Consider the following 17,481-nt stretch of genomic DNA (forward strand, 5'->3'; position numbering starts at 1 on the left):
GGGGCTCGCGAATTGGGAGACTTTATATATTTTTTTTTTGGAACGTCTCTTAAATAACTTCCTATCATTTTTGAGACATTACCCTACCACTAATAATACTTTATTTATTCTTAATTTTTAATATTTTATCATTTTCAATACTAATTATAACACCATTTCACCACTTTCAATACTAATTATAATATATTTTTTTTCACTATTAAGAACATCAGCAATGGAGGCTCGCGAATTGGGAGGCTCGAGCCCAATTCCGACGTGGTAAAATCAAAAGGTATTGTTATACTTCTTCGTTTCAGAATATTTGTTGCGTAATACTTTGATGAGTCGAGTTCTGTTTTTATCTTCAAAATTATCATAGTTGCTCTTCAAAATTCTCTGATATCTATCACAATCAATATTACCACGAGTTATTATAAATAAATAGAAACCACAAATTTTTTTGTATATGAGATGGCAGCCTATGATTGGCCGGTGATGGATAAGGAAACAACAGACAATCATAGAAAACAACACATCCACTTATCACACAGACACCCAACAAATTAACTTCCCCATGGCCACCATTTTCTCCCCCTCCGCCGTCCTCTCCTCCTCCTCCGCCGCCACCAAGGCCAAGCCCCACGTCACCATCCCTCCGTCAAAACCACCAGCCAACAACCTAGCCGCGACCTTCGCCGCGACCGCCCTCGCCGCAACCATACTCGCCGCCTCCCCGCCGTCGCTGGCCGAACCCTCCTACAAGCTGTACTACGGCACCGCCGCGAGCGCCGCGAATTACGGCGGATTCGGCGGCAACTCCGACAAGAAGGCCTCGGCGGAGTACACGTACGACGTGCCGGAGGGGTGGAAGGAGAAGCTGATCTCGAAGATTCAGAAGGGGACGAACGGCACCGACAGCGAATTCTACAACCCCAAGAAGAAGAAGGAGCGAGAGTACCTGACCTTCCTCGACGGCTTCCCCCGCCTCGCCCCCAAGGACATGATCCTCAACAACCTCGCCCTCTCCGACGTCGAGCTGCAGGACTTGATCGCCGCCGCCGACAATGTCAGCTCCGAGGAGAGGAAGGACGACAAGGGACAGACCTATTACGTGTACGAGATCGACAGCGTCGCCGGCCACAGCTTGATCTCCGTCACCTGCGCCAGGAATAAGCTCTACGCGCACTTCGTCAACGCGCCGGCGCCCGATTGGAACAGGGATCAGGAAACGCTCAGGCACATTCACCACTCTTTCAGAACGGTCGACTGATCACAAAATATTTTGTATCCGAGCGCATTCGTGTCAACGTGAATGTCGTATAGTACTAAACATAAATGAGACTGTTACTTGATTTTGATGAGATTCTAATCACTAGTACAATTCATGTTGGCTTTATATTACAAGATGTTGTGTTTGTGTGTGTGTGATGTGATCAATGCATGGTGAAACCGTCGTCGTAGGATACGTGGCGGCCGCGTTGGCAGGGCGGGGCGTTTGGGTCGTACTCAGCGCAGCAGCTCCATCTCTTCTTCCAGTTGGATGGGCCGGTGTTGGGGCGGTTATCTTTATCGTTCCATTTGTAAACGATCACACCGGAGGCGTCGCTCCACTCTCCATCAATGCCTTGGTGAGGTGGGGCAAATGCAAATAGCCCCTTCTCCCCTGTATATGCAATGCATCTTTATAGACAAGACAAACTAACATTAACAAGACTTTGAGTTGAATCAACAAGGATGAAATAATAGCATTGGTTTCATCTAGTAGCAAGAAATGGCAGTAGAACACAATTAACCTCAAGATTCAGACAAGTTTTTAAACAGCAATATACAAAGAGTTTCAAAGATGATGCCACACTAGGTGCTTGGACTAAGATCTGATGAACTACATCACTCACAGATTCAAATTGTGTGCTTACTAGTAGTGACTACATACACAATTTCGGGTGTTAATCAAATTAGTGACTACGTTATTGCGGTCCCATCCAAACAGAGAGATTTTATGTTGGTTGAGTACCCTTTTCCTTTTTAGTTGGATTAAGTAGAGGACATAAACATTCTCAATATGCTGTCTCTTGCTTTGTTTCCTAACTAAGCCAGTACATATCTGTAATCGACCCCAGTGATTCAGAGTGTTGGAACAAGTGCAAATTCCAGTCTCCACATATATACGATACAAGTGTGGTTAAGGGTTATCTCATCTAGGGCTATCTATCTCCTACTCATCACTCATCAATATCACCAACTCACCTAACAAAACATAAGATTAAGGTAGCTTCCGATGCTTACTTTAATTACCTACATTATCCTAATTTCTATCAAGGTGTTCTTAACCAATAACCCTTGTTAGAAAGGATTCCCTCTGCAAACCAAGCAATATATAGCTCCAACTCCAACAACTAAAATCCTTCATTTACTCCAAACTCACACCAAATCCATACATTCAGTTATTGTTTTAATTTTTACATTTGAGACGCCACCCATACTTTCAATCAGATTGCACAAACAAATCTCTATCCTCCCAAGGTATTAGAGAGAGAGTTGGGGGATTAACGGTTCTTCAAAAACACAGTCATCAAGAATCTTGCACATGTCAAACCATATAAGAAATAGTGTTAATAGGCAAAAGTGCCCCATTCCTTATTCATATTTTGAAAAATGCCCTCCCTTATCATGCAAAGCTACCCATGCCCTAAATTACTAATTAACCCTTAAGTGGGTCAACATCAAATGTAATGATTTCGGTTCTCTTACACAATCTTACACATTTTTGAGTTTCAATGCATTTCTTTACAATAATGACCGAAATGATTTCAATCTGTGCATGCAATGATTTTGTAAGTCACTGTATATATATATATAGTGTTCATATCTTTAAATTGTAAATATATCGACCGGACACTAATTAACACTTAAACAATATATTAAATTAAATTCAGCAAAATAGTAAAAATTAATATAAAGATACAAATAGATAGAATACAAACTTTTATGTCGATATATCATCGATCCGGCCGGTAAAATGGCCAGAGAAATGTATCCGACCGGGTACATTTCAATTTACAAATGACCCGGCCGGATACATTTTTCCTTGACAATTACCGGCCGGATCGATGATATTTAGGCATAAAATATTCTATTTTATTCAATTTCATAAAAAAAAAAAAATCAAGACGCTAATAATATATATCCATGCGTATCTATCTTAAATTTTTTATTTTTTTCCCTTTAATATATTAATTTCAATACATATATTCTTTGAAATTATTTGTATATATATATATATTTATATATATATATTGTGTTATTCTTGAATGTTGATATATAGTACTATATAACACTATATATATCGTGTAAATCAATTGATATCTTTAAATTTAAAATATACTCAATATCCGTCCCAAATAAATGCATGCTTGTTACCCAAAATAATCATGCATGTTACCGATACATAAAGGTAAAAATATCTTTCTTCAAAATTTGATTCCCTTTTGATAGACATAAAGCCGATACAATCGGCTTCTTCACTTTTACCTACTTACTTTAAAATACTAGGGTTTTTTACTCCACCACACACCTCTATCGGCTTCTTCACTTTTACCCACCGAGAGAGAGAGTTCAAAAGATTGAAGCACAGAGAGTTCAAAAGATTGAAGCACACTCGGACTCATCCATGGCATCTTCTTCACAGGTATTTATTTTTAATTTTCATGAAATTGAATAGAATAATGTATGCTAAAACACGATCGGTCCGGCCGGTGAAGTGGCCGGATAAATCGATCCGGCCGAGAACATTATTTAAATGAAACATACGGCCGGATCGATTTATCCGGCCACTTCACCAGCCGGACCGATCGTGTTTTAGCATAAATTATTCCATTTTAATTAGTTGTATGTTTATATTAATCAGTTAGTAATTTACTGAATTTAATTTAATTATATTTGGTTAAGTAATTATTATTGCGAGTTTTGCTGGGTATTACTGAATTTGTTTCAATCTGAAATATTTGTTTAAGTAATTATAATTGCATTGTGTATGTGGGCTTTGTGCGATTTGATAAATTAAAGTATTTTATGCCGATAGAACAACTACCCGGCCGGCACTATGCCCGGAATAATGAGTCCGGCCGGGACAGTTTCAATCTGAAATGTACCCGGCCGGATTCATTTTACCGGACACTTCGCCGGCCGGATAGTTGTTATTTAGGTATAAAATACTTTTTTCCATGTATCTGTATGTTTACGTTAATTATTACTATTTTACTGAATTTAATTTAATTATAATTGTTGAATTATTAATTAATGAAACTGTTATTTTTTGGTATTAATTAAATTGCCGTTTTTTAATATTTTACTGAATTTAATTAAATTGCTTGGTATTAATTGCAGTTTAATATTTTACTGAATTTTTACTGAATTTAATATTAAATTGCTGAATTACTAATTTTACTGAATTTAATATTAAATTGCTGAATTTTACTGAATTTAATTGCAGTTTAATATTACTGAATTTACTGAATTACTATTTTAATATTTTACTGAATTTGACTATTTTTCTCGAATTTTAGTATTTTACTGAATTATTGAATTTTAATATTTTGCGGAATTTAATTGCAGTTTAATATTACTGAATTTTACTGAATTTAGTATTAAATTGCAGTTTAATTAAATTGGTTGGTATTGATTAAATTGTAGTTATTTAATTATGCCTATTTGTATTATTTTTTAATTTTTTTACTGAATTTAATATGGTATTCATTTTGTAAATGAATAGGCGAATGTCCCATATCTTCGTCGCGGCACTATAGACCAGACGGAGGTTGCTATCAGCACCTACTATAGGGATTCACATTTTCCGGAGCTGGTTGAAACTTTAAATGTGGTCGGCGAACAGTGCAATTCAGATTTATTGGGAAGATTTAGAGCATCATGTTTTGGGCATTTCACTGATTGGAGGCCCGGCGCGAAGAGCAATAAAGCATTACACCAGATTGTATCGAGGCAGATTGTGTCAGAAGAAAATGAGATGTGCTTCTTTCTGTGCGGAGCACGAGTCAGATTTTCCCCTGCGGACTACGCATTAGTGACTGGGCTCAATTTCGGGGGATCGAGGTTCGATGCGACATTACAGCACGACTGCAGTCGCGTGGAGGCATACCGACGATTCTGCGGTGCGCGAAGCATGACCATACAGTCGCTCATCAAACGCGTGTGCGATTTGGATCGTCTAGTGGATGATGAGGATGGGAGCCTGTACCTTCGTGCTGTCCTCGTGTGTGTGGCTCACACCCTTGTTCTTGGGTTGGATGCGCGGGTACAGCCGTGGCTTTGGGTGTTGGTGGATGATCTGGCTGCATTTGATAGATTCCCCTGGGGCGCGTATTCGTATAAGATGTTATGCCATTATACGAGAGAGACAGGAAAGGGCGAGAAGTATCACTTCTACGGTCCTTCGTGGGCTTTATATGTCTGGGCATTGGAGCGCGTCCCGGGCTTCGGACACATGGTCGCAGCATCTAGCGGTGATCCGACAGCGCACCCTCGGTGTTTGAGATGGACTTTCAGGGGTAAGCCGAAGCTTCACGGTCTGCGCGATCTATTCGAGGGACAGGTAATCAGTTATTTAAGATTATCCTCCACACCGTTACTGGTTTTACTTATGTTCTAATATATTATCTTTGTTGCTTTCTAGGGTGGTGTCATGCCCTTGGACCCCGATGCTGACGATCTGTCGAGTCACTACTTCATATCAGCGCTGACACCGGGCGAACTCTCGATGAGCTTCAGGCCCCCCGACAACCCATTAGCCCGGGGTGTCCAATTTCCACAGGGCACCGGAGCCCGTGTTGTGGAGGAGCGCGGGGACGAGGAGGATGTACCTAGACAGCCTCGTACGACTCGCAGTCACAGTGTCCGGGGCCCTGTGAGGGATGCTCGACAGCACGAGCCGGCTCGTCATTCAGTAGATCCGGGCTCGCGCCCTGTGAGGGATGCTCGACCCCACGAGCCGGCTCGTCATTCAGTAGATCCGGGCAAGCGCCCAGCGCCGCATACTTCTTCATCGTCGAGCGGATCTCGGACTGTTTCCAGTCCCAGCGAGGGTGAGGTGGATCGTAAGTGGGTGAAGAAGACGATCCGTCAGGAGATTAAGAAGGCCTTCGGCAAATTCGTGGAGAAACTGAAGAGCAAGGGTAAAAAGGATAGGTGCAAGAAGAGCAAACATTTCCGAGTGCCCGACTCCCCTGATGATGATGACCAGCGACGGTCCCCTGATCCTCCACAGCCACGGTCTCCTCCACATCCACGGTCTCCTCCACCCAGTGCTTCAGGGCCCGACGCTTCAGGGCCAAGCGTTTCACGTTCCTGCGACGACGACCCCCGCGGTGAGGAACCACGCCATCCAGAGACCCAGGATTACGACGAGCAGTGGCGGGCCATGAATCAGTCTGTTCAGGGCGACTACACACCGGCGGAGCAGACTTTTGACTGGTCGACCCAGGTCTACCCTCATTGGTCTTCCCCATTCCTGAAGCCGCAGTATAGAACAGAGACCCCGATATTCTTTGCTGAACCGCTCACTTCTATTGCACCACATGAGTGGGGACAGTCCAGTTCGGCAGGACAGGCTCAGACGGAGGAGCCTGAGCCACAGGCAGAGCAGCCACAGGTACTGCTGCTGCAGCACCTAGAGCCTGAGCCACAGGCAGAGCAGCCGCCGGCAGAGCAGCCGCCAGCAGAGCTCCCGCGTCGCAGTCAGAGGGTGAGGCGTCCGTCTAACTATCAGCGATCGCCTTGGGTTAATAGCCAAATGCCACGTCCAGTGACACAAGTCTGCAGTGACCATTATGAGAAGTGGATGGCTAGGTGTCGAGAGGGTAGGGGTCGTGAGATTTATGTCAAGGCAAGTGGTGGTTTGCGGGAGTACGACGACTTCGCGCGGGTGGATAATGTCAGCCAGGAATTCACAACTGGGGTAAATAATCTATTGATTTTAACATTGTTAAATTACTTTCTACTAACTTATTGATTTTAACTTTGTTGCAGGATATTGACTTGTATTTCTTAAGCTTGAGAAATAGACTTCGAGCTTCAGCAGATTTACTGGATGACGTAGATATGAATAACACAATCATATTAGACACGGATTGGTTTGTAAGTAAACTTTCATTATTTGTATGTTTTCATTGGTGCGAATATAAATTATTAATTACTTCTATTGATCTGTAGATATACCTCAAGGGCGAGTGGGACGCTCTATTGGAGAAGTGGGCAGCCAGTGAGTTTACTCCAGAAGAGTATCATATATTGACGCATGGAGCAATAGCTGATGGTTGGCAGCCCCGGATAGACTGGCTCTGCCAAATACGTGGAAAAGCCGTTAAGGGCCAAGAACTTCCTCCTGGTCATATAGGATGGATGGATGCCACACAGGTAATCAGTTAAACAATTATTTGTCATTAGTCATTTGTGCTTTATATGTTGTTTCTTATCAATTCATTGTGGTTTGTCATAGGTTCTCATGCCAGTCATAATTGGCCACCATTTTGTCCTATGTCGGATCCGGTTAGGAGAATTGGTTTGCGAGGTCTATGACCCAGTATTCCACAAGCTATCACCTCGACAGCAGGATGGTCGAGTTGGTGAACTACTGCCTTTACTGAGATTGTTGCCAATTGTCCTTCAGTTGGCGAGGTGGCTAGACGACACATCCATTGATTCGACAGTGGCAAAGGAGAAGTACCCACTTATGACGGCGGTGTTTGCTCCAGCGGAGGTTCAGTTTCACCAGCAGGACTCTGTCAGCTGCGGGCCTTTCGTCTGCATGTATGCAGAACGACTGATATCTGGCTCTCCATCCATTGAGTGGGGTAACCACAACGTGGCGGCATACAGGGCCAAGGTTGCTAGATCTATATTTTCGTTGTGTGAAACTAGGACACATCGTATCACTAGACTTGGTTTTGCATAGTTTTGTATATTGTTACATTAATGTGTGCTTCTATTTGGTTATTCAACGAGCATTATTTCCTGTAAATCATTCCAGCTTATCGAATAATAAGATAATTTAATCAATATCATTAACTGTTACAGCACACAAATACATCCCACTACTCCCTGGGCTCAGTCGCCCTGCCAGCGCACGTTCTCTTGCTGTGTCCTTCTTCATGGCAGATGCTGCACTTCTTTGGTTTACGACGCCTGATACTAGAAGACTCATCGGCTTGTGTGCTGGTGCCTTCACCACCACCTCGATGTCTACCTTCTTTTGGGCGCCCCGCTTGACCTTTTACAATCAGAGGTAATACAACCTGCTCAGCGATGTGCTCGGGAACTAACCACTGGCGTCTCGGCGGGAGATTATTAACTTCGCGAGAGTAAGTATCGATAAGAAAGTCATTCGTGTAGTACGAGTCTACATACTCCGCGATCGTATCACCGGCTTCACTATAAAAACAAACAAACTCGACAAGTAATCAATATAACGAACATTAGAACATATTTACATTTCAATGAACCCGACAGTAATCATTTCATGATCGTACCTTATTGCAGCGATTGAATGAGAACAGGGCAGTTGGTCTAGCTGAAATACTCGACATTCGCATTTTTTCTTCTCTAGATCCACCTTGAAGCTTCTGTCAGCAGTTTGCACCTTATACTTCATGCCACTCAACCTTTGTGCAGTGTATCGACGACTTTTTTGGACTTCAATAGCTACCCTTTTACCAGCCTCAACAGTCAAGCCTTGCTCGATTTGTTGTGCAGCCCTTAGTCGCTCGCTGAACCATTTCTCAATAACAATTCTGATTGCCTCTAACATCGAGCATATAGGAAGTCTTCTTGCCCACAACAATCTGGAATTAAAAGCTTCAGCAGCATTTGATGTCATAAAACTGTAGCGTCGCACAGGCATAGGACACATCGAACGAGCCCACTTCTCCGGCCCAATCCCCATTAGTTTATCGTACGCGGCTCTCTTCATAACCTTCAGGGCGTTCATAGCCCTATTGAAGTCGGACTTCTCGTACGCAAATGCAGCTTGTCGATACACCTCGACCACTGCCTTACCGTAATGCTTCAGGTTATTTTGCAAATGGTAGTAGCATAGGCCGTGGGTTGCATTTGGTAACTCATTTCTGATAGCATTGGCAATGGAGATATGCTGATCAGAGACAATCAAAAGTGGATCGGCTTGGCCATAAACACGTCGAATGCGTGACATGAAATAACTCCACGATTCATCGTTTTCTTTCGGGCCAACACCATACGCGAGTGGGAACAAACTCTCGTTGCCGTCCTTCGTCACTGCAACAAACAAAATACCCCTATTCTTGCCCTTCAAGTGTGTGCCATCGACGACAATCACTGGCCGTAAGCTGAACATGAAAGGGGTAGCCGAAGCTGCAAGAGCAACAAATAAGTGTTTGAATCGGCCATCATCGTCAACTTCCCACTCCACCCTCGAACCGGGATTGGATTGTCTCAACATGTATAAGTACTTGGGCAGCATCTCGAAGGACTGATCATGTCGACCATAAACCATCTCAGTGGCTCGATTACGGGCTCGCAATGCAACATCGTACTTGATCTGTACGCCAAACTCACGTCGCAGCTCCAGCTGGATGGCCTTCGGCTTCAAGATCTCGCAATCGTCGTGTATCTTCTGTGCTAAATATGCTGCGACGACTTTTGCGGGGGCCTTTATTCGCGCTACGCGCCCTAGCTCACCGTCGCATGAGTGCTCATTGGTGAACTTATACACTCCCCAAATGACTCCATCTTGTGACGATGCATGGAGCTTGAAGGGGCACGTATCTGAATGCTTGCATTTGACATAGACTCGTCTGCTGTCTGATTTGCTGACAGAAAATTCCTTGCCCTGCTTCATGTTCCACAGACCGATTGCAACGATCAGATCATCTTTGCTATTGAAATACATATTCTTTGACAACTCCCGAGGCAATAGCTGATAATCTTCAATATCCACAACTGCCGCTGCGGCGTCCAACGGGATAACCGGAACTAACCAATTAGTTAGTTCATCTGCTCCAGGAACCTGTTCGTCATCATCCTCGTCGATCTGCAAATTCTGCCAACCTGCATATTCAATCCCCGCCCTTCTCACGTTCTCTGGCTCCGACAAGTCTTCAGAGGCGCTTGTATCAGTCTCGGCTTCAGACGATGGAACATAATCTTCATCTACATTACCAGCATCCTCCACGAACTGAGGCTCGTACGTATATTGATCATCAGCTGGACCCCAACAACGATCAGTTATTAGGCGATCGTACTGGTACGGATTTGGCTCATCCCATGAAGGCCAACCCGTTGACTGATCATTACCCCAAGTGACCGACGGTTCAACACTTTGTTGCGCCGGTGAATCTCCGGCTGATAGGTCTAAATAAGCATATCTTTGGATTGCTTCCAATCCGTCCCCACCTTCGAATGTTGCACTGGATTCACCTCCATACCCGGAAGATTGAGGGAGATCGAACGAAGGAACATACACTCCTCCACTGTAATCGTCTTCAACAACATAAATCTCAGGAAAATGTGGCTGCGACGCCAGCAACTGAAGCAAATCATTGTCATCGGCAAGAATATTTTTACTGTATACCCTGCCATTTAATCTCTTCGTCAAATAATACAAGCTGTAATTAGTGCTCAATGAATTCTCCATCATCAGGTAATTTATCATGTACACCGTACTGGCCATTGTGTCTCCGAAAATATGCAAATTCTTAGAAGAGCCGCCGATGTACTCATAACCATTGAAGGCACCTCCATAATTAACCACAAAGTATCTCCCATATTCATTCATCTACAGAAAAAATAATAAATAAATAAATATATGATGTAAATGGAATACAATGTTAAAATACAACATATAACATGTTAATACACTCGAAAAACATCTATCCGCCCGGGGAAGTAGCCGAGGAAATGTGTCCGACCGTGTATTACATGATATATAATTACACACGGCCGGACACATTATCAAGGACACTTGTCCGGGCGGATACATAATTTTCGAGCATAATAACATGAGTTATGTAGCAATATATATGTATAGAACTAAAATGCAACTAATAATTACTAATTAATACTTTAAAACATGATAGAATTTGCTCTAATTCACATGTATTTCCTTCAAACGTGGCTTTAAATCATAGTATGCTATAATATGCTAATAATTCACATAAGCATATAGGATCAAACAAAACATTGAAAATAAACAATAACCAACTTAAATTACATTTCAAACGTAAAATGACATACCTTTAAACGTTCGGATGAGAGAATTCACAAATAATAGCTTCACCACTTGGAAAATATTAGAATTTCTAATGAGTTTGAGTGTTTTTTCACTTTGAGTGTTCGGATGAGAGGATGAGAGAATGAGAGAATTCACTCATATATAAACAACAAAGATTCCTTCATTTCACGTGATTTTCTTTCAAATTAGAGTGTTTGACATGAATACTTTACTGACAAAGCTATTTCACATCATATTTGTCGTTTATCATCAATTTAAAAAAAAAAAAAAATTATGTCCCTTAATTGAAGGCTAATTAATCGATGGAATATAAATACAAAAAATTAACACAATCCATATTAGCACTCAAAACACACATAGGAACCAAAAAAACATCTATCCGACCGGAACATATATGTGTCCGCCCGGTGAAACCTTGTGTCCGGTCGGACACTTGTTTTTCCCGGTCGGACGCTTGTTTTTTTTTTTTCCAATGTGTGTTTTGAGTGCTAATATCGATTGTGTTAATTTTTAGTATTTATTTTCCATTGATTAATTAGCCTACGATTTACTTGTAAAACCTTCGATTTTAATTCAAAAATAAATAAATATTAACTTCTCTGTCAGTATTTCACATGTTCCAACACATATTTGACCGATTTCAATGTTTAAATTGATGAATTGATGTTTTTCTTACACTTTAACAACTTTTGTCATAGATGTGTAAGAACTTTTGCGGAAAACAATGCACATCCATCACATTCAAAGGGCATTTTCGGTTCTTCACTTATTTAGGGCATGTAGTGCTTGGTATAGTAAGAGAGGGCATTTTTCAAATTATTGATAAGAGAAAGGACACTTTAAATTTCGCCTCTAAGAAATATGGAGTATAAAGTTGCAAACTTTATGAAGAAATCAAAAGTTAAAGTGGGATTACACGCAAATCCGTACAACAAACTTGGAGATTTGGCAAAAAGAAATATAAATAAAGAAAGAAATATAAATACCAGTGGCGTGGCCATGGAAAGAGCAAGCAGTAGGGGAGTTGAGGGAGTCCTCATAAAAGGTGTTGCACCTCAAGCACCTCTTCTGAGCGCTCAATATCTTCAATTTTGGGGATGATTTGCCATTCATTCTTGAAAATCTTGGTGCCTTGGGTTGGAATACTGGTGAAGGATTAGGATGCCCATATGCCAAATTCATCTTCACCAACTGCAACTCACTTTATCCTTTGCACTTCTAAATTGCAATATATATGTATTTCACTAAAACATTTGTTCCGTAACTTTTTGTGTGTATTTGGTGTTTCATTACAACTTTATAACTTAAAAATGTTTATTATAAAAATTAAAATTATTATAATATAATGAAGCCTAACTAATGGAGTACTATTTTTTTATGAAAGATTGAAGCTCAAAACAAGCAATCCTATAATCAATTGTTAACTAAAAATTTACAAATTAAATTTTAATAAACACTAATTGAAATAATGAACCCTATAAGTGATCATTGTAAATTTAAACTACAATATAAAAAAATAAAAATATTATCAATGCACATCAACAAGTGGGAACGAGGATCCCAAATATTATAATAGTTCGTGAAAATTCAGTATTTAGTGACTATTATTATTTCACTACCAAAGTTTTGAAAAGTTCTAAAAAAATGTCTTTATAAATTATAAGAAAGAAAGAAGAAAATCTATATCTTTTTTACAATATTATACACCGCAATGATAAGTAACATTTGATTGTTACCCAATATAAATCATTAACTTGAGCGATAAACGTGAAATCATCATTTGTAGTACGGGTAACCGGAAATTGAAATGCAGGTACCGTATTTGAATTTAGCAAGAGTTTCGACCAAATTTGAATTCCAACGGTATTTGAATACTCGTATAATTGATTGTGTTGAACAAATCGATCATATAGATAAGTTTTATAGCACTAATTTATAATAGATAAGTTATAGAAACAATGGTGTCAAATGGCCACATTGAACATGCAAACACAATATTTGACCACTAATTGAAAAAATACAAATTATGGCCATTAATTAGGCAATATGCCTAATATACCCCTAATTGGGCGGACTGGGTAGGGTCAGGAGCGCGGGTCGCGTGCCGGGTAGGATCAGGCACGCGGGTCGGGTTAGACACTTATGGCACTATTAGTGCCATAAGTGCCAACGATTTTTTTTTTTACTCCCCTGCCATGTCTACCCCTCAAACCCCCGACCCCACCCACCCCCAAGCCAAAAGGAACTTTTTAAACACTTCTCCTAGGGTTTAGATATTCCATTTAGGGTTTAGATTATCCATTTAGGGTTTAAATGTTCCATTTTGGATTTAGATGATGCTGTTGTTTCTATATTTGTTCTGCATGTTTGGCACTTATGGCACTAATGGTGCCATAAGTGCTAAAAAGACCATTTTACTTTATTTTATTTTGGATTTTCGTTGGCACTTATGGCACTATTAGTGCCATAAAATAAAATATCAAAAGTAAAATTTGATTTATTTTTATCTAGGGGGAGTAAATTTTTTTTTGTTTTTGGCTTGGTGGTGGGTGGGGTCGGGGGTCTGGGGGGGGTAGACAGGGCAGGGGAGTAAAAAAAAATTTCGTTGGCACTTATGGCACTAATGGTGCCATAAGTGCCTAACCCGACCCGCGTGCCTGATCCTACCCGGCACGCGACCCGCGCTCCTGACCCTACCCAGTCCGCCCAATTAAGGGCAAAAACGTCCCAAAGCTATAAAAATGGCCAAAATTTATGTTTTTTCAATGAGTGGCCATAATTTGTGTTTTATGATTCATTTTGGCTATTCCAAAATTTTACTCTAAGTTATATAGTCATTTTAGGCTTAAAAGATTATAATACCCTTTAATTTTTTTGTATTTTCATTTACTAGATGGTTTACTCAATGACACTATCAAGTATATCATCGAGTACTCGATGTACTCAATGATGTCATCAAAGTACACCATCGAGTAATGAAAAAAAATAAAGATTTTCTGAGTAATCGAAGTACTCGATGACACCATTGTGTACACCATCGAATACTCGATGGTATACTCGATGTTGTCATCGAGTACACCATCGAATAAATGAAAATACAAAAAAGTCAATGGGTATTATAGTCTTTTAAGCTTAAAATAACTATAATAACTCATCTATTATAAATTAAGACTATAAAACTTATATTTTTATGAAATATGGTTATAATAAGATTTTCCTCGTAACGGTAATACTGCAATAAAAAAATCATATATTTTGATTACTTATTTAAACTCTAAAAATGAACACCAAGATTTCACTAATTAATAATTAAATATTATTCTTAAATCACAATTCATGTCAACAAGTTTCAAAATAGAAAAATAACTAAGATAAAAAAAATCACAAAACAAAATCAAAATTAAAAAAAAAAATCTGCTACAAATGTAATATATAATTAAATTTATAAATTATAATAACAATTAATTATTCAGGTAACAAGTACAATGCCCAAAACTTCATTAAACTTGTATTCGTTGACCGCTCCGTCAGCGGCTACTCAATACCGTCTATTAATAAGTCGGTAGTGACTATTGAGCCGTCTAGCAGCTAATGAGAATTTTAGCACCTGGCCGAAGCAATCCAATAATAATAATAATAATAAAAAGTTATGTAGGTAATATTAAATCAAGCAGTTTTGATTTGGTGGAGCCTGGTAGGCCAAACCAAGTGAAAAATAAAATATAATGTGTGTCAAAAATAAAATAAAAGTTTTGGAAGCTGCCGGCCGAAGCCTTAACGTACCCCCATTTTTGTTTCATATTTTTAATATTTTAACCTAATAAACTACTCGGACCAATCAGGTGGACTGTATATCAAACAAATTGATTATTTGAATGAGAATACCTTGAATATTACACCTTCCACACTTCTATTATCAGTGATCGGATCCGATCATCTATCCACCGTAGGCAAGCATAACGTGTCCACCACTGATATGATAATTTTAATTAGGAAAGAGAATTAATAAATCTTACTCTAATTAAAATTATCTTACTACAATTATAATTGTCACATCATGATGGACACATTATGTATACCCACGGTGGATAGGTGATCATTTCTGTATCAGTGATAGAAGCACAAAGAGGCATGGAGAATTTTTCGGAATAGGCTGCCTACCTGTGGCAATTTGAGCAAGAGAAACATTCCGCTAGACGACGTGGAAACCATGTGCAATGCTTGCTGCCAGGAAAAAGAATCGGCGGACCACCTGTTTCGCTCCTGCCTGAAGACAGAAATGATTTGGAACGAGGTACAGAAATGGACTGGGCTCTACACCGCACGGTCGGACTGCATTGAGGCGCACTTTCACTCCTTTATTCACAAGGGCAGAGGTAAGAACAACAAGAAATTCCTTGAGGCTCTTTGGACTTGCACCACTTGGCTTATTTGGAAAGGTCGTAATGAGAGTAGATTCGAGAACAAAAACTGGGAAGTCAAGAAAATGCTGGACGAAATCAAAGCGAGGCTATGGAGTTGGAATAAGGTTTTTAATCTGTTAGATGTGCAGATCAATTTTAGTTGTTGGTTCTCCAATACTATTTCCCCTTATCTGTTGTAATCGGTTTGGTACTTCTGGTACCTTGATCTTTCTCTAATTTAATCCTTTTTCTGATAAAAAAAAAAAGAAGCACAAAGAGGCAAAACAGATAATGTTATACTATACATTTTCAATTTCTAAGTATTACTACTATTATTATTAGGAAAGACAACTGCACTTTGCATATAAATTTAGAGTAATTTTTTTGAATAAGTTTAGGAGGTTGTATAAAATATATACGAAAAATGTATTTTCACACACAATGAAATTAGACAGTAATTATTGAGAAGGACAAATTTCAAAACACATCCAAACACTATCTCAGCCTTGAAGACGTATATATCCTCTCAACAAAAAGCACATAAAGATTCCATTTTTTGATATTTCACTTTCGTTTAAAGAGCTTACTTTTCTTTTTCTCTTTTCCACTAATTATTAATTTTCGTCATAAAAGAACACAACTATTTTTTGAAAGGAAAATACAAATTCTCTTATGAGAGCCGCCCATATAATGTAAATTACTCACATATTTTTTAATAATAGTATAGTATTTGTAAGTGTTGTATCGACGATTATGAAAAGAATGAAATTGTTATAAATGGCAATCAAATCTTGCTGTTGGTATTAAATTTCAAGAGATTGCACTATTGCATTTGCAGCATATAATACCCTTTCTGTGTGAAAACTCAAAATTCTCAGCTGTGAAGACCAAACGCGGGCCCCACTAAGGCTTTATTTTATTTATTGTACCTTATTTACTGCTGGCATCTTCCTGGATCCCACTTTCTATATTAGATTGTGGTCTAAATTCTCCCCTCTTTTCATTTCATTTTCTTTTTTCATTTAAGAATATTTTACTGCTGTAATAACATTTTGTTAGAATACTATTTGTAAAAATGATTCCAAGTAAAGTGCCCATACACCTTGTAAATGTTTTTCTGGAATAGGTTTACAAAGTGTACCACTTTTTTTTTTTTTTTTTCTTCCCATTTTTTCATTACTCTTATTTATGCAGACAGTTGTATATAATCAATACTAATGTTGCATTCAGTATAGCACAATGTATTCACAATTGTCTGTACAGTGAGGATGATTATTAATTCAACTAAAAAGGATTATAATAAAGTGTATTATTAATCACTAGACCAATACATATAAAATCTCAAAAAAATAAAATAAAAGCCAAACAGAAAACAATGACATATAACGAAATGAACTGGATCAAACTTTTTTTTCGAGAAGTCTTTATCCTATGCTTTTTGACAAACTTTTTCCAGATTTATCAAATAAAATGTATGGAATAGTGATTGCGGTTTCTATTTATCATTATAGCCGCAGTCTCGACTCTCTCCCAATAATAAAATTAATCATCATTTTTCATGAAAGTACTATTAGAAACATGTAATTTGTGTTTTCTAAGAAATTCTTTTTAAAGAATTAGGTATGTTGTTGCTGTCCTTTTTCCCGGTGTTATATTTTATTTATTTAACTTTCTCCTCTCATGTTATTATAAAATCTAGGAATTGCTAAATTTAAGCATGGTACTTGTAATTTTTGTTTGAAAGATACCTGCAAATTATATAAGGAGTGAGGAATCCAATACATAATAATTATACATGTAAGAATGTAACAACAGACAAGG

At 39.1% G+C, this 17,481-nt stretch overlaps 3 protein-coding genes across 3 annotated transcripts; 2 read left to right on the plus strand and 1 right to left on the minus strand.

The window, feature by feature from the left end:
- Window positions 1–412: 412 nt before the first annotated feature.
- LOC131022256 (thylakoid lumenal 19 kDa protein, chloroplastic) lies at window positions 413–1,375 on the plus strand. The gene has a single exon (XM_057951728.1). It carries the CDS (start codon window positions 554–556, stop codon window positions 1,247–1,249), a length of 696 nt encoding a protein of 231 aa, XP_057807711.1. The 5' UTR covers window positions 413–553; the 3' UTR covers window positions 1,250–1,375.
- Window positions 1,376–3,421: 2,046 nt separating this feature from the next.
- On the plus strand, window positions 3,422–8,014 carry LOC131021146 (uncharacterized). The gene is made up of 6 exons (XM_057950237.1): window positions 3,422–3,667; window positions 4,751–5,587; window positions 5,669–6,949; window positions 7,021–7,128; window positions 7,204–7,407; window positions 7,490–8,014. The coding sequence occupies exons 1-6, from the start codon at window positions 3,650–3,652 to the stop codon at window positions 7,943–7,945; spliced, it is 2,904 nt and encodes a 967-aa protein (XP_057806220.1). The 5' UTR covers window positions 3,422–3,649; the 3' UTR covers window positions 7,946–8,014.
- Window positions 8,015–8,084: 70 nt separating this feature from the next.
- LOC131021147 (uncharacterized) lies at window positions 8,085–10,911 on the minus strand. The gene is made up of 2 exons (XM_057950238.1): window positions 8,520–10,911; window positions 8,085–8,421 (listed from the first exon to the last, which is right to left on the minus strand). The coding sequence occupies exons 1-2, from the start codon at window positions 10,799–10,801 to the stop codon at window positions 8,085–8,087; spliced, it is 2,619 nt and encodes an 872-aa protein (XP_057806221.1). The 5' UTR covers window positions 10,802–10,911.
- Window positions 10,912–17,481: the final 6,570 nt, after the last annotated feature.

Source organism: Salvia miltiorrhiza, chromosome 4 (assembly GCF_028751815.1).
Source record: "Salvia miltiorrhiza cultivar Shanhuang (shh) chromosome 4, IMPLAD_Smil_shh, whole genome shotgun sequence".
NCBI classification, from domain to species: domain Eukaryota; kingdom Viridiplantae; phylum Streptophyta; class Magnoliopsida; order Lamiales; family Lamiaceae; genus Salvia; species Salvia miltiorrhiza.